Raw genomic sequence first — 14,804 nt, forward strand, 5'->3', positions numbered from 1 at the left:
TGATACGTGAACAGTTGGAGTTTTCTAGTAGGTAGCTTCCAAGCCATTTGGATATCTTTGCAAGTGATCAAAACCAGAACTTGCCAGTTGTTTTGAGAGGATGGGCCCTATTCAGTTGGGCACATGGCTCTCTGGTCTAAAGCTGAGGTTCTGTTGTGCTTTAGAAAAAGTGCTATGTGTCCAAACTTGTGAAGCATGCCAAGCTGACAAAACAGGTTGCACTCAGGGACCCTGGGACCAGCAGTGTCCAGTCTCAGAGGCATAGAGGTCAATGTGATTAGGCTAGAACGTTGCTACTTTCGTCTCAGGACTTGACTCCTCTGGATGTGGTACATCTGGATTCTGACTTGGAGCAGAGCTCTGTAGTGGCTTTCTGGATTTGGCTGAGTAGATAACATATATGCTTCTTATTAGGAAGATTCCAGCAATTGCTGCAAAATAACTGCCGTAAACTAAAAACTGGAGAAAGACAGAAAAACCAGTCACGTGAAAATCTAATCATCATCCTTAAACCTTGAGACAAAACTGTCCCATGAAGCCATTAATTAAACTAACCAAAACTCAAACCCCAACCCACTGTACGGCAGGGTTGGGCTGCTCCCTACGGTTTCCAAGACTGCAAGTCTTTGTGGTGGCACACGACACAGCTTTCTCCTGAGGAGAGGCTGAACAGCTGACCTCTTGGACTGACCCAGCAGGACTCTTTAAACTTTAAGCCAAACTGTCCCATGAAACCACTGTTAAGCTGAACAACAGTTACCAATTAACCAAGAATGTTTGCCTTGAGCATTATGCTCTGATGGAGAATTATCTCAATGAGTATAAACTGACAATAGTTCATCTAAAGCACCAAATGGAATTTTTGGGAGTGGAGCGTAGAGCCTGAATAAGTGGTGATGAAATAATATGGGAAGAGACAGAACGGTGACCCATGTGAAGAATTCAACCAAAGCCATCCACCTGTTTATGGAGATGTCATGAGCGAATGTATGCAAGGCGTGTATATTGCCACCAACAATAAATTCAGTATTTGAAACTCCTGACCATCCATGTAATTGAAAAGGAGCCCAGTGGGGTGGGGGTGCTGTAGGTTAGGTAGTTCACACCCATCAACTGCTCCTCGGAAGAAAGATGAAGGTTTCTGCTCCCATTAAGATTACAGTCTCATGTTTCTGAGGGAAAAAAAAAGCCAATAGAACTAACCAAAAAATAATTCTAAAGAATGATAATTAGGTACCTTCAAAGGATGGATAGAAAGACCTAGAAAAGCAGGAGAACATAATGAAAACTAGAAGAATTCAGGAAAACACTACAGGAAGAAATAGACAAAATAAATGCAAAGTTTGAAATAATGTAAAACCTGGAATTAGAAATCCAGAGGATTATTACTAAGATCTCAGAAATGGACAATACATTGAAAAGGCAAAGGAGTAAATGTGAACCAATGGAAGCCTGAATTAGTGAGCTTGAGGATAAATCTTTAATACTAGTATGCTAGAAGAACAATCAGAATAAAGAATTAAAAAATCCAAAGAAAGCCTAAGAGTTATTTAGGGCACCACGAAGAGGAACAATTTACAGATGATCAGAATTCCAAAACAGGAAGAGAAAAGCACAGAGAAAAATTGTTGGAGATTTGGAAGAACTTCCTTAATATCATGAAAGACGAGAAGATAAGCATACAAGAAGCTGAATGAACCCTAAACATGATAGATTCCACAAGAAAATCACCAAGACATATTACAGTCAAACTTTTCAAAATCAAAGAAAAGGGAAGAATCCTGAGAGCAGCTCAGGAAAAATGAAAAGTTACCTATAAAACCAGTAAGACTAAGTTCTGATTTCTCAGCAGAAACTATGCAGGCAAGAAGGCAATAAAATGGCATATATGAAAATTCTGAAAGAAAAAGAATGCCAACTAAGCATCATAAACCCAGCAAATATAACAGCTAAATCAGGACATTTCCTGATAAACAGAAATTAAATGATTTTGAATGACCAGACAACTTTGCAAAAAAAAAAAAAAAAAATGCTAAAAGGTGTTCTTTGGACTGAGAATGAATAACAGCAGACAACAACCTGAGATTACCATTCAAGACACCACCACTCAGAACTCAATCCAGGTACAGAAGCATTTAAACTAAAACAAACCTACTACTTAAAGACTAAAAATAGGAAACCAGAGCTATCAATATACAGTAAAGTCACTGCAGAGCAAAAAGAAGAACTAGTGTAGACACAGAACTTCCAAATCACAAGGAAGTCAAGTAGATTTCAAGATAGAACAGACTGTTTTAATCAGGGAAAAAATTAATAAATTACAGGGTAACCTCAAAGTAAAATAATAGACTTGCACATCAAAATAGAAAAAGAGGAAAATCAGATTTAGTAAACATTAACACAACAGATGAAAATAACAAGGAAACTCACAAACAAAATGAACTTAGCATAAAAAATTATGTGAAACAAAGAATCCAGCAGCACCAAAAAAACACAGAAAAATGACAACAGTCAATTTTTACAATAATTACACTGAATGAATGGATTAATGTACCAGTCAAGACACACAAAAAAGCAGAATGGATAAGAAAACAGGATCCTTCAACATGCTGTCTACAAGAGACATCAACAATCAAAATGATGCATACAGCCTAAAGGCCTATCAGCAGAAGAATGGTTAAACAAATGTGGGTACATACCCACAAGGGAGTACTACAAAATGTTGAAGAATAATGATGAATATGTGAAACTCCTCACAACATGTTTGAACCCGGAGTACATTATGCTGAGTGAAATTAGCCAATCACAAGAGGACAAACATTGTATGAAATCAATGTTGTAAAAAGTTACAAAAATATTTTATTGATGAAAGAAACAATCTATAATGTTTAAGAGGGTTGGAGAAGGGAAAATTATTCATGAGATAGAGGGTAGACACGTGTCAACAAGGGTGACAGGGCATGCAATATACAACAAGAGGGAGGGTAGCAGAGGAAAGATGAAGGCAGAGGGAGACACAGGGAGGAATGCGATAGTTAAAGGGAACAGAGGTCAATGCTGTTTACTGTTGGTACATGCAACCAAGTAATGAAGTAAAGTACATGATTTATTGAATGTAAAACTGATGATCTGCTCTGTAAGCCTTCACTCAATTCACAATAAAAAGTTAAAAAAAAAAAAAAAAAAGTCTTGGAAACCCTCGAGTTAAGATGAGTTGGAATTGACTCGATGGCAGTGGTGTTTTGTGACATTGTTAGTGCATAATGATGTCATTCACATGGACTGGGTAGCTGAGACCCAGGATCCTGTGTTTAGAAGAGCCAGGTATGCAACATCAGCAATGTGGGGACTAGGATGCTTGGGTTCAGATCCTACCTCTCGGCAGTATCGAAGAGGGCACATGGCACTTACTTCCCTGTCTTCAGCTGTGTGTGACAGGTAATGAGATGCTACTGAAATCTCTGAGAATGAACTTTCCACCAGTGAGGTTACTTCAGCCAGCCTGACTCCTCTCTATTCAGATCCACATAGACATGTGAAATTGAGCTCATTTTAGTGGCAATCCCAGGAAACCTCAAAACTGATGGTGACCAGAGGCACATGGAGAATACAATGGCGAGAATGTGACCAGATGAGACTTGAAGGTTGAAGGTAAATTGATCTAGTTGGGATTTCTGTTCCCAACACCTACTTGGTATGTTGTGCTATTGTAATGTATCCAATCCCACATCCATGGAGTCAATTCCAACTCAAGGCAACCCCATTTGTATTACACAGTAGAATTGCTCCACAGTCTCTTCTTGGCTGTAACTTTATGGAAGCAGGGACCACTGAGAGGGGGTCGAACCACTCACTTTTAGGTCAGCAGTTGAGTGCAAACTGTTTGCACCACAAAGACGTGATACCTTCATCATTAAGGAAGTGCTTACTATAAATCTGCCTAGCCAAGAAATTCTTCCAAGCAATGTAAACACAGGCACTTGCAAGGTTGAAAAATCTTTGAAAAGGCTGCTTAGTTATTCTATGCTCCCACCACATACATCCATAAGAAAACAACTTGTGCAACTTACCTGGATGCTGATTGGCAGATTGAGCCCGTTTGGATCTACCACAACGACAGTTACAATGGTCTGGATCACCAAAGCAACGAAGGTGTTGATTCCAAACACCAGGGCGTAGCGTTCCACACTCAGGTTCACTGCAATCTGAAATCTATCATGAAGCATATGAAGTCATCATGAAATATATTTTAACAAGAACACACCTACACCTGATTTTCCTTGTCTTTCAAAGGCAGACATTGAAGAGACAACAACAGTGTTTTAATAGCTCCGCGGGAGAAAGACGAGGCTTTCTACTCCCATAAGGATTTACACCCTCGGAAACCCTGTACAAGGTCGCTATGGGTCGGAAACGACTCGACGGCACTTAACAACAACAATTTCTTGCCAATGTCCTCTAGATTAGACAAACAAGCAGGGAGTTAAAAGATACAATGAAGGCTAGATCTTTAAGTATAATATTGTGCAATTTCTGAACTAACCAAGTGAATGCTCCCAGAAATCAAACATAACTGTTCTAATTTCTCATAACTTGTGAATATAGGATCTTATCTGATTTTAGATGATGTTTAGCAATCAGTTTTTATGGAAATGCAAACACTACCTAATCTGAGGAATTTTTACAGAGTTATTCATTCTGTAAAGAGCCTGTTGGTGCAATGGGTTAAACGTTGGGCTGCTAACTGCAAGGAAAGTGGTTCAAACCCACCAGCTGCTGCTTTAAGGTAAAAAATGAAGCTGTCTTCTGCTCTTGTAAATATTTACAGTCTCAGAAAACATTGAATCAGCTCTACTCTGTTCTACTGGCTCAGTGAGAGTCAGAATCAATTTGACTGCAGTGGGTTTGTTTTTATAGTCATACATTCAATATTACAGTTGATTAAAATCCCTCTAAAGTTTGTTCTTGCTGTCCTGGTGTGGCATTGAGGGATAATGTCCTCTTCAGAAACCCTAGACAGGGTCGCTATGAGTTGGAATCAACTTGATGGCACTTAACAACAGCAACAAAGTTTGTTCTTAGAGGACCCAGAGGTATAATACAATAAGAAAGTCATGTTGGTTTAGTCTAGGAGTTGAAAGCAAGGCCGATACTTACACTGCTATAGTGATTAGAAGCATATAACCTGACTTGAATATCAAGTAACCAGTATAGCACACCCAGATGTTGGAGGTGTAATGCATGAGGAATAAGGCACCAGCATTGGCAAATGAGAAGACCCCCAGTGCCAGCTCTCCCAGAAGGTTCCAGTTGACTTTCACATAACCGATGGCAAAGGCAGCCAGGGCCGCTGAAAAGAAGAGCCATATATTGACTATATGGAAAATGTCAACATACTCTTAAAAACCCAGTGATTTTCCAACAATGAACACCACCCAATGTACTCAATTAGGTCATTAATTTTATTCATCTCTATCATTACTTTCTATTTATCTTGCTTCTAATTATCTTGATGATTTCCAAGGACTAGTCTAATATATTGAGGCTTTGGAGCAACACACCTCTGTACTTACACTTCATGTATTTATTTATATGGTTAGGTTACAAAGACCAGGTTGATATTAAAAAATAGTGCATATGACCACATCAGATCACAACATGAAAGATGACTACAGCATAACACAAATGCCAAATTGCATCATTACAAAATTGTCAAACCACTGAGAAAATGGACACATAACTTGAACCATCTCATTCTTCCCTTGCATCTCTACATTCATTACTGCCAGATAAATATCATTAATGCACAAAACAGTTGGATAATCGATTTGATTAATTTGATTAATCATCTCTTTCAAGAGTGAACTAGGACCTAAACTGAGGGGGCAATAAAGGCATGAAGTGACTGGCTTACAAGTTTTCAAGAGGGAATTTAGTTTCAGAGTGTGCAGGGGAAGGTAGAGTCCGCACTGAATAGTTTTCATCTTGTCTAGATGGGTCTGGTGAAAGGAGATGGGGATAAGAGTCATATGATTCAATATTGAGTAACTGTTATCATGACTAATTGTGATTGTCACAACTGTAAAGGTACAAGTTTTGCAACAAGAAGTGGGGAGTAGTTAATCTTACATTCCAGGAACAGAGGACCTCAGGACCATCAAGGGAGAAGAGAATGAGTGGAAGGTAGGACCCTATCCAGAGAAGTAGAGATGGAGGCAGAGATGGGGACATGGAGAGAGGGAGCAGCTGAGGACTCTGGATTCATGGAAGGAGAAAGGCTGTGTGCTGGCGGCCAGGAGGCAGGTTTGCAGGGTGTGCCTTTTATTGTTTAAATTATTAAATATTCCTGAGTGTTTTTGTGTACAGCCCCTAACCCCCTCCCCCAAAGGGAATGGAAAATACTGTTGAATGATGATGCACGGAACGGAGGAGATTGTAATCATTGCAATGAAACAATGGTGTAAACCCGATGTTCTCCCATGTAAACTATCACTGAGTTCACAATAAAAACAAAACAAAACAAAAACCTGCCCAGTTCTACACTATTTCCCTAATTGTTGCTATCTTTGAGCCCACTGTTGCTTCCACTGTGTCCACCCATCACATTGCAGGTCTTCCTCTTTTTCATTGGCCTTTCACTGTACCAAGTGTGAGGTCCTTCTCCAGTGATTGGGTCCTCCTGACAACATATACCAACAAATAGTCAGAGTTTCCACATGCTCACTTAAAAATTTATTTTAGAGTGAACTAGGAAAGAACCATAAGGAGCTCTGGTAGCATAGTGGTTACGAATCAGGCTGCGAACCGCAAGGTCAGCAGTTCGAAACTTCCAGGTGTTCCGTGGGAAAAAGATGAGGCGTTCTGCTCCCGTAAAGATTTACAGTCTCGGAAACCCTGTACAGGGTCGCTATGAGTTGGAACCGACTCCACGGCACATAACAACAACAACAAGGAAAGAACCATAGCTAAGAGGAAATATAACCTCCCCATGCCACACACTCCCCCCCCCCCAACCCCACAGGAGTCCTGGTGTGGCACTGTGGGTTAATGCGCCAGACTGCAAAGCCATTTGAACTGCCAAGTTCGGTGGTTCAATCTCACCAGCTGCTCCTTGGAAACCTTATACAGGGTCGCTATGGGTTGGAACTAACTCGATGGCACTTAACAATAACAACAACCCCCTACCACAAGGAACTGGACTGTAAGAAGATTCAGCGTCAATACCAACAGTCTTGGTTTCAGGAATTAAATTGACGTCCCTGAAAATGGAGACAATAATAAAAACACAAGGGGTTTCTGAAATGTTTTGTAAATGAGGGTGTGGAAAATTCCCACTGCCTAAAGAATACCTTCAAAGTCTCCTTTTCCATTTCCATTTGCCAAGACATAAATATTTACAATAGAGGAAACTTCACAGGTAGACTTCTTTGAGATATTACATTCCTGACTCACATCCCCCAGTCAATCTCTTAAAAAAGCTAGAGTTTGTTTTGTTTTTATTGTTGAATTTTTGGTGTACAGACTTGAATTGTTTAAAGGAGGGTGGAGGAGGGATGCTAACTAAATCAAATTCTTTATTATTGACAAGGCTCTCCCAGTAATCATCAGCTCAATTAAGAAAAAAAATAAACTTCTTATACACACACACACACACACACACACATGTATGTATATATATACATGTTATTCTTAGTGGGTGTTGTCGAATTTATTTCCACTCTTTCCTCTAAACAACAGCAGGAGTCTTAGCGACAGTCTTCCTGATTGATGATCAAATGGACTCTCAGGAACTAGTCTGGAATTTAACCACTTGGTGCCAGATTCCACATTTTTTAGTTACTCATTTTAACTATCATACATTCAATAGATGGGTCACGTCCTCTTATTTTTTTCCTGATGCCTTCCACTCTCGAAAAGGTCCATATGCCTTCTGAACCGAGTCCATGTACCACCATGGAGAAGTTTGTGTTGTTTTTATTATTGTTGTTAAGTGCCGTCGAGTCAGTTCCGACTCATAGCAACACTGTATAGGGTTTCTAAGGAGTGGCTGGTGAGTCTGAACCATCGACCTATGGTCGAGTGCTTATCATACAGCACCACACCTGGATAAAGTCACCTACACTGATCTCTTAATTTGGGGAGCTCTAATTCAACACATTGATTAAAAGAAGATAAATCAGTGCTTACTTACCTTTAAAAGTTGCAATAGCTTCAACGGCCCCATTAAAGATAGAGGAATTTTGAGACGGTGCCTTGTAATCCCACAGAAGTTGAACAAAATTCAAAACCTGGTTAAAACCTGCAGTGGAAAGAGCCCACCACAGGGACCAGTAAAAGAGGCGCTTCGAGGAGTAGCACTCCCTCAAATCTCGGAACCACTGCACAAAGACTCTCACAGCCACATTTTCCAGCTTGGAGCTACTCAACTGGCTGACATCCAGATTCCTGGAAATGGTGAGCATTTCTGAAGGCTCCGTCTTGTGAAGTTCATTGAGCTCTGCATTTGTCCTGGGTGACTTCTGCATATCTTTGCTGGCTTTGGCATGAAAGAACATGCTTTTCTTGGGCATTGGTAGAATAAGTGAGAAAAGGAAGGCCATGGAGACACATACCATGGATATGACGTTGAGGTAGAAGTAGGAAACATTTGCCAGCGATACCAAGAGTTGGGCCAGCACGGAGCCGACTGTGTAGGCCACCAGGGTGATGCTCCTACAATAGCTGCTGACTTTCTGGTAATGCTCTGGGCTGACCACACTGTAGATATAGGCATAGTAGGCCACCTCGGTGGCTGTGACCATCCCATAGAAGAACTCAACAGCTTGCATTGCCATTACTCCTTGGCCAAACAAGAGCAGCAGCCAAGTGACCATGTAGCTAATCCCTTGTAAGATGATGACAGGCTTGTAGCGGACGAAATCAGTGAGGACAAACACAGGCAGTAGCAGCACAAGGTAAGAGTAAGTCCAGACTGGAAGGATCTCATTGGTGATCTGCAGAGATGGAAAATAGATTACGTGACCATGGAACACCAGAAATGACTATTAAGGGACATGTGTCTTGCTCAATATGAAATTCTATATCCAACTAGATATTCTTCATGTTATGGAACATCACACACACCCACACACCAAAAACAAAACAACAAACCCAACATCCAGTTTATATATTTAAAAGTCCACAAGAAGAGTATGTTGTTTTGTGCCATTGAGTCGGTGCTGACTCATAGTGACCCTATATAGGGTTTCCAAGGAGTGGCACAGGTTTGAACTGCCGACCTTAGAAGAGTATACTTGGTTAATATTCGATCTGGCCCATGTAAATGATCAAATGTAAACAGTATCTGTATATGAATAATTTTTTGCTGTGAAGCGCCGTCGAGTTGGTTCAGATTTATAACTACCCTGTATTGGGTTTCCAAGAATCGACTGGTGGGTTTGAACCATCGACTTCGTGGTTGCCAGTCCAGTGCTTATTCTACAGTGCCATGCCAGGAGTCCTATTAGTAAATTGTTGTTGTTTTTAAGTGCTGTCAAGTCGGTTCCAACTCATAGCTACCCTGTATAGGGTTTCTGAGAAGCAGCTGGTGAGCTTGAACCGCCGACCTTGTGGTTCAAACCAACATTACAGTCCAGTACATAAACCCACTGTGCCATATCAGAACTCCATGAATAAATTAGTTAAACATTGTTCAGTCACTTCTGGGTTGTTCAGGCTCTGTTGCCTGAGAACACTAAAATACACTGTCTTGTTAGGAGATGAGCAACATCAGTTAAAGAAACTGTGTTAGAAGAATCTTTTTCTTAGCACACATGAAAACAGCAAATAGTATATGACCTTGGAGAATTGGAGATTGGGAACAAGTATTATGCTTCATCTCCCTCCTGAACAAATTGGCTGGGCTACCATTTCCTTGGCCTCCATTCTACCGAGGCTCACTCAATCCTGACCTCACATCTGACATGGTCAGCTCAAGGAGTTTAGTCAGAAAGGCATGGGACTTCCATTGTCAGAGACAGAAAGAACTGATAATCTTTGGGGCATAGTGGGTGAGAACAGGAGCCTTTAAATCAATGAGTCTCCATCACAGTTGGTGGTTGGTCTCACTGAAGTTGTTGTAAGGAGTGGTTAAGCCCATGCCTGCTAACCAAAAGCCTGGTGGTATGAACCCACCACTGTTCCCCAGGAGAAAGAAGTGACAGTTTGCATCCATAAAGATGGCAGTCTTGGGAGTCCTTTGGGGCAATTCTCTGTCCTAGAGTTGCTATGGGTTGGAATGCACTAGATGGGCTTGGGTTTCTTTCTGGAGGCTGCTGTAGAAATCAGAGGGCCCAGGACAAAGGCCAGCATGACTGAGCTTCACCTGTGAGGACAGGCCTATAACTGGTTCACAGAGGCAGACTGTAGTGAATTCACTGGGTGGATTCAAAACGCGACCCATTCTTTTTTTTTAGTCTTAGTTGTGACAAGGTACAATGCAGGAAACTCTGAAACGAAGTTGTTCCTTCATGTTTTGGGTACCACAACAGAACAAGCTTGCCTTTGTGTGTTTGCCACCTCACTGCCAGGTACACCAGCCATGTGAAGCCCCTCTATCCTGCATATTCATGGCCCTGCTGGAGATTCTAAAGCCAATCCCGCGAATCCCCCAGCTGGATCAATGCCTTTTCTTGTTGCATTTACTAAGGTGGTGGTGGCTGTGTGCCATGGAGTCGGCTCCGACTCATAGTGACCCTGCGCAGGGTTTCCCAGGCTGTAAATCTTTATGGGAGCAGAAAGCATTTTCTTTCTCCCATGGAATGGCTGGTAGTTTTGAACTGCTGACCTTGAGGTTAGCAGCCTGACTTGTAACCAGAGCTCCTTATTCATTAGGTAGGTTAAAAAAAAAAAAATATTGCGGCTTTGTTGTTTCTTTTATTTTTTTGACTTACACTCATATTATATGGGAAGGAGATGAATCTCTGAAGGTACTTAAAGCTCCGTTGAAATCTGTCTATCACAGGTGACATGGCCTTCTGAGGAGAGAGGAAGGGCTGAAAACTAAGGACCTTTATATCTTGTTGTTGTTAAGCATCATCAAGTCGGTTTCAATTCATAGCAAATCTATGCAGGGTTTCTGAGGAGGTTTGAACTGCCAACCTTACATTAGTTAGCAGTCCAGTGCTTATCCTACAGCACCACACCAGGAGTCCACTGTCTGAGTTAAATATTTTTAAAAATTGAGTAAGAAAAACTATCTACAGAAATGCTTTGATTCTTTATCAGATCCTGCCTGTACTTCAATAGCATGAAAGCTTATTAGGACCTGTGTACCTGGCATAGGTCTAGTTACGTGTGGTTGTTGTTTAGTGCCATCCAGTCAGTTCCAACTCATAGTGACCCTGCACAGCGTTTCCAAGGAGCGGCTGTTGGATTTGAACCGCTGACCTTGCAGTTCATACTGACCTTATGGTCCAGTGCTTATACTACTGCAATAAGCACACCAGGACCCCTTGTACTGAGAGCTTATAATGAAAATAGTCACGGAAATTGAACATCTGGAATGTTCCCAAGCACAAAGTCTAATTAATTTTGCTGTTATTGTTAAGTGCCACCGAGTTGGTTCAGACTCATAACGACCCTGTATAAGGTTTCTAAGAGTGGCTTGTGGATTTGAACCGCCAATCTTGGGGTTAGCCTGGTAGCAGCCCAGTGTTTATCCTATAGCACTCCACTGGGGCTTGAAATTAAGTCTCTTGAAATTTTCTGAATGTAAGAAAAGCACAGTTGAACATGAGAAATATGAAAAGTTTTCTATATTTTCTACTGAACCTTACTGAGATCAATGTGCTAATTTGACTTCAAGTTAAGTGAAACTCTTGACTTCATTTTTGTTCAAGCCCCCTAGACTTACAAATCACACAGAGACGTGCATGAGTAATAACTTACCTCTTGGTTTGTTAGGTTTTTATCTGGTCCTGATAAATACGGGATGAGGAATGGTTCTGAAGGTCTCATCATGGAGAAGAATCCAAACAGGCAGAGGATTACAGTGGGATAAATCCAGGAGTAACTCGCTGGTGAATCCATGGCTAATTCAATGGAAACAAAGTCAAAGTTCACATGTTTTTATTCTTTTCAAAATTTTTATTGTGAATTAAGTGGAAGTTTACAGACAAAATCATCAGCTTTACATTCAACAAATCATCCACTTGGTTTCATCTCAATGACTGCAATTCCCTCCATGTAACAACAGTTCTCCCACTTCCTCCCTGTGGTTCCCCCATTTCCAGTCCACCCACCTTCCCATCCCTTCTCAATTTTGTCCTTAGAAAAATACTGCCCTTATGATTTTGAATGACCATTCCATGGCGAGCCGACCTTACTAGTGGTGGTCACTCCCCTACTTGTATTTATTCTTATTTTTCAGCTTCTAGGGTATAATGAAAAACTGATTACTCCCCAAGGTTTTATGAAAAGATAAGTATCATCCACAAGGGGGAAAGTAATTGCTCTCAAATACTCTTTCAGTGAGCCAGTCAAGTCCTGCTTTGTCAATGAACTTGAACTTCAGAAAGAATTCTTTGTGCTTTCTCCATCACAAGACTATTAAGTATTTGGTGGTAGTGGGTGATTGTTAGGGGCCGTTGAATTGGTTCTGACTCATAGCGACCCTGTATAGGGCTTCGGAGAAGTGGTTGGTGGGCTTAAACCACTGATCTTGCAGTTAGCAGTCCAGTGCTTATCTACAAATAAATGGTAAAAGGAGTCCTGGAGGTGTAATGGTTAAGTACTCAACAGCAAACCAAAACGTGGAATGGGGAAAAGATAGTTCTTTTTTAATAGAGAATGGAGAATGACAAAAGTATTTCATTGATAGATCTCATCTGGAGTGAATTGCAAAGTAGAGCTGGAAGCCACAACTCCTGGTTGCTGACATACAGAGTTCTCCGTGTTGCTATATTTCCTTAATTTTAGCCTTTACTTGTCTGGTCCTTTTGGGTGAATTATGCTCTGTGCATAATTGTACAGTACACATTTTTGTGCATTGTTCATATATTGATTTGGGCTTATGCCCAGTTTAGAGTTTATCCAAATTTCAGACACGAACAGTATTCTACTTCCTAGCTTCCAGGTTGTGTACAGAAAGCATGTGTGGCCACAGATATTTCTTAGCATACGAGAGGGCTTCAAAAAGTTCTAGAAAAATGGAACTAAAAGAGAATGGAATTTTCCACTAACTTTTTGAAGCCCACTCACGTTTTCCACTATCATATGATAAATAACTATAGAAAAGCAAATATTTTAGTTGTTTTTGTTAGGTGCTTTCAACCCCATGCATAACAGAATACTTCCTAGTCCTATGCCACCCTCATAATTGTCATTTTTCAGCTCATTATTGCAACCACTGTGTCAGTCCAGCTCGTTGGGGGAGGCGTCTTCCACTTTTTCACTGACCCTCTACTTGAATAAGCATGACAACCTTTTTCACTTCTCCTTCCTAGTCTTGTCTTAGTCGTCTGGAAGCTCCACTGAAACTTGTCTATCATGGGTGACCCTATTGGTATTTAAAATGCTGGTGGTACAGCTTCCAATGAGCTCTGGCAGCATAGTGGATTGTAAGTTGAGCTGCTAACCGCAAGGTCAGTGGTTTGAATCTACCAGTCGCTCCGTGGGAGAAAGATGAGGCTTTCTGCTCCCATAAAGATTTACAGCCTTGGAAACACTATACAGGGTCACTATGAGTTGGAACTGAATCTGCGTCACACTATTACCACCACAGTTTCCAGCACCACAGCCACACACAAGCCACCACAGTACAACAAACTGACAGACAAGTGGAGGAGTACTGTAGCTATAGATACATAAATCCTGTCTCCACTGGGGGACTTGCTGTCTTCTGAAGGTTGAGGTAGATTTCCTAGGCAAGGAGGAAATCTCGACTGTCCCAATCCCACCACCACGCTACCCACTCCTACACTCACTCACCCACCCATCCACAGAAGATGGAGCTGTCCTCTCAGCCGAGAAGTGGGCTCTCACAATAGGGGACCCGAAAACCTGTCCAAGCCCAGAAACCCTGGAGGGACAAGGGACTGAAACAATGTAAAGGAATCACACTAAATTCTCTACCAGAATTAGAATTAATGTCAACACTGACAGTAGTCCAGAGGGAAAAGACCTGTAATTCCTACCCATCTGGCCCTATTCTTCAGGTTATTTCTGTTAGCTGCCCCGTGCCCCTAATCTCACACACGACTAGAATAAAGAACTTTGAGATTGGCAGATATGCGGGAGCTTCACTAAATTCATGAAAAGATGGAATTAAAAGGTCATGGTATGTTTTCACAAACTTTTTGAAGCCCCCTGGTATTTTGTGGAAAAGACAAAAAGGATTATGTTTTTTTTAAAAAGGGAAAATTAGACTTCTAAATAAAAAACTTACCTTTTTTCCAATCAATTTATTATTTCAACCAAATAAAATTGTATCCTGTATCTTGTCATCATGAGACATCATTAAGAAAATGGGAGGGGGGAGGAGCCACAGACTAATAAGAAAAATAATACAGTGCCTCTAAAGCAGGGGTGGGAAACCTTTTTTCTGTCAAAATTTATAAAATCATTTGGGGACGATACAATATTATCAATTTAAAAATTAGCCTGCTATATTTGGTCAAACATTTAATGAACTCCCCCCTAATGGGATGGCTGGAGTCCTGGTGTGGTGCCATAGGTAAGCACTTGACCTCAAGGTTGGTTTGAACTGTAAGGTGGGTGGTTCAAACTCACCAGCCGCTCCTCGGAAACCATACACAGGGTGGCTG

The 14,804-nt window shown here is 41.1% G+C and overlaps 1 protein-coding gene across 1 annotated transcript; it reads right to left on the reverse strand.

Moving 5' to 3' along the window:
• Positions 1-282: 282 nt before the first annotated feature.
• SLC19A3 (solute carrier family 19 (thiamine transporter), member 3) lies at positions 283-12,069 on the reverse strand. Its single transcript, XM_006861932.1, has 5 exons — positions 11,929-12,069; positions 8,192-8,993; positions 5,158-5,350; positions 4,071-4,212; positions 283-459 (listed from the first exon to the last, which is right to left on the reverse strand). The coding sequence occupies exons 1-5, from the start codon at positions 12,067-12,069 to the stop codon at positions 283-285; spliced, it is 1,455 nt and encodes a 484-aa protein (XP_006861994.1).
• Positions 12,070-14,804: the final 2,735 nt, after the last annotated feature.

This window comes from Chrysochloris asiatica, unplaced genomic scaffold, assembly GCF_000296735.1.
Source record: "Chrysochloris asiatica unplaced genomic scaffold, ChrAsi1.0 scaffold00044, whole genome shotgun sequence".
NCBI classification, from domain to species: Eukaryota; Metazoa; Chordata; class Mammalia; order Afrosoricida; family Chrysochloridae; genus Chrysochloris; species Chrysochloris asiatica.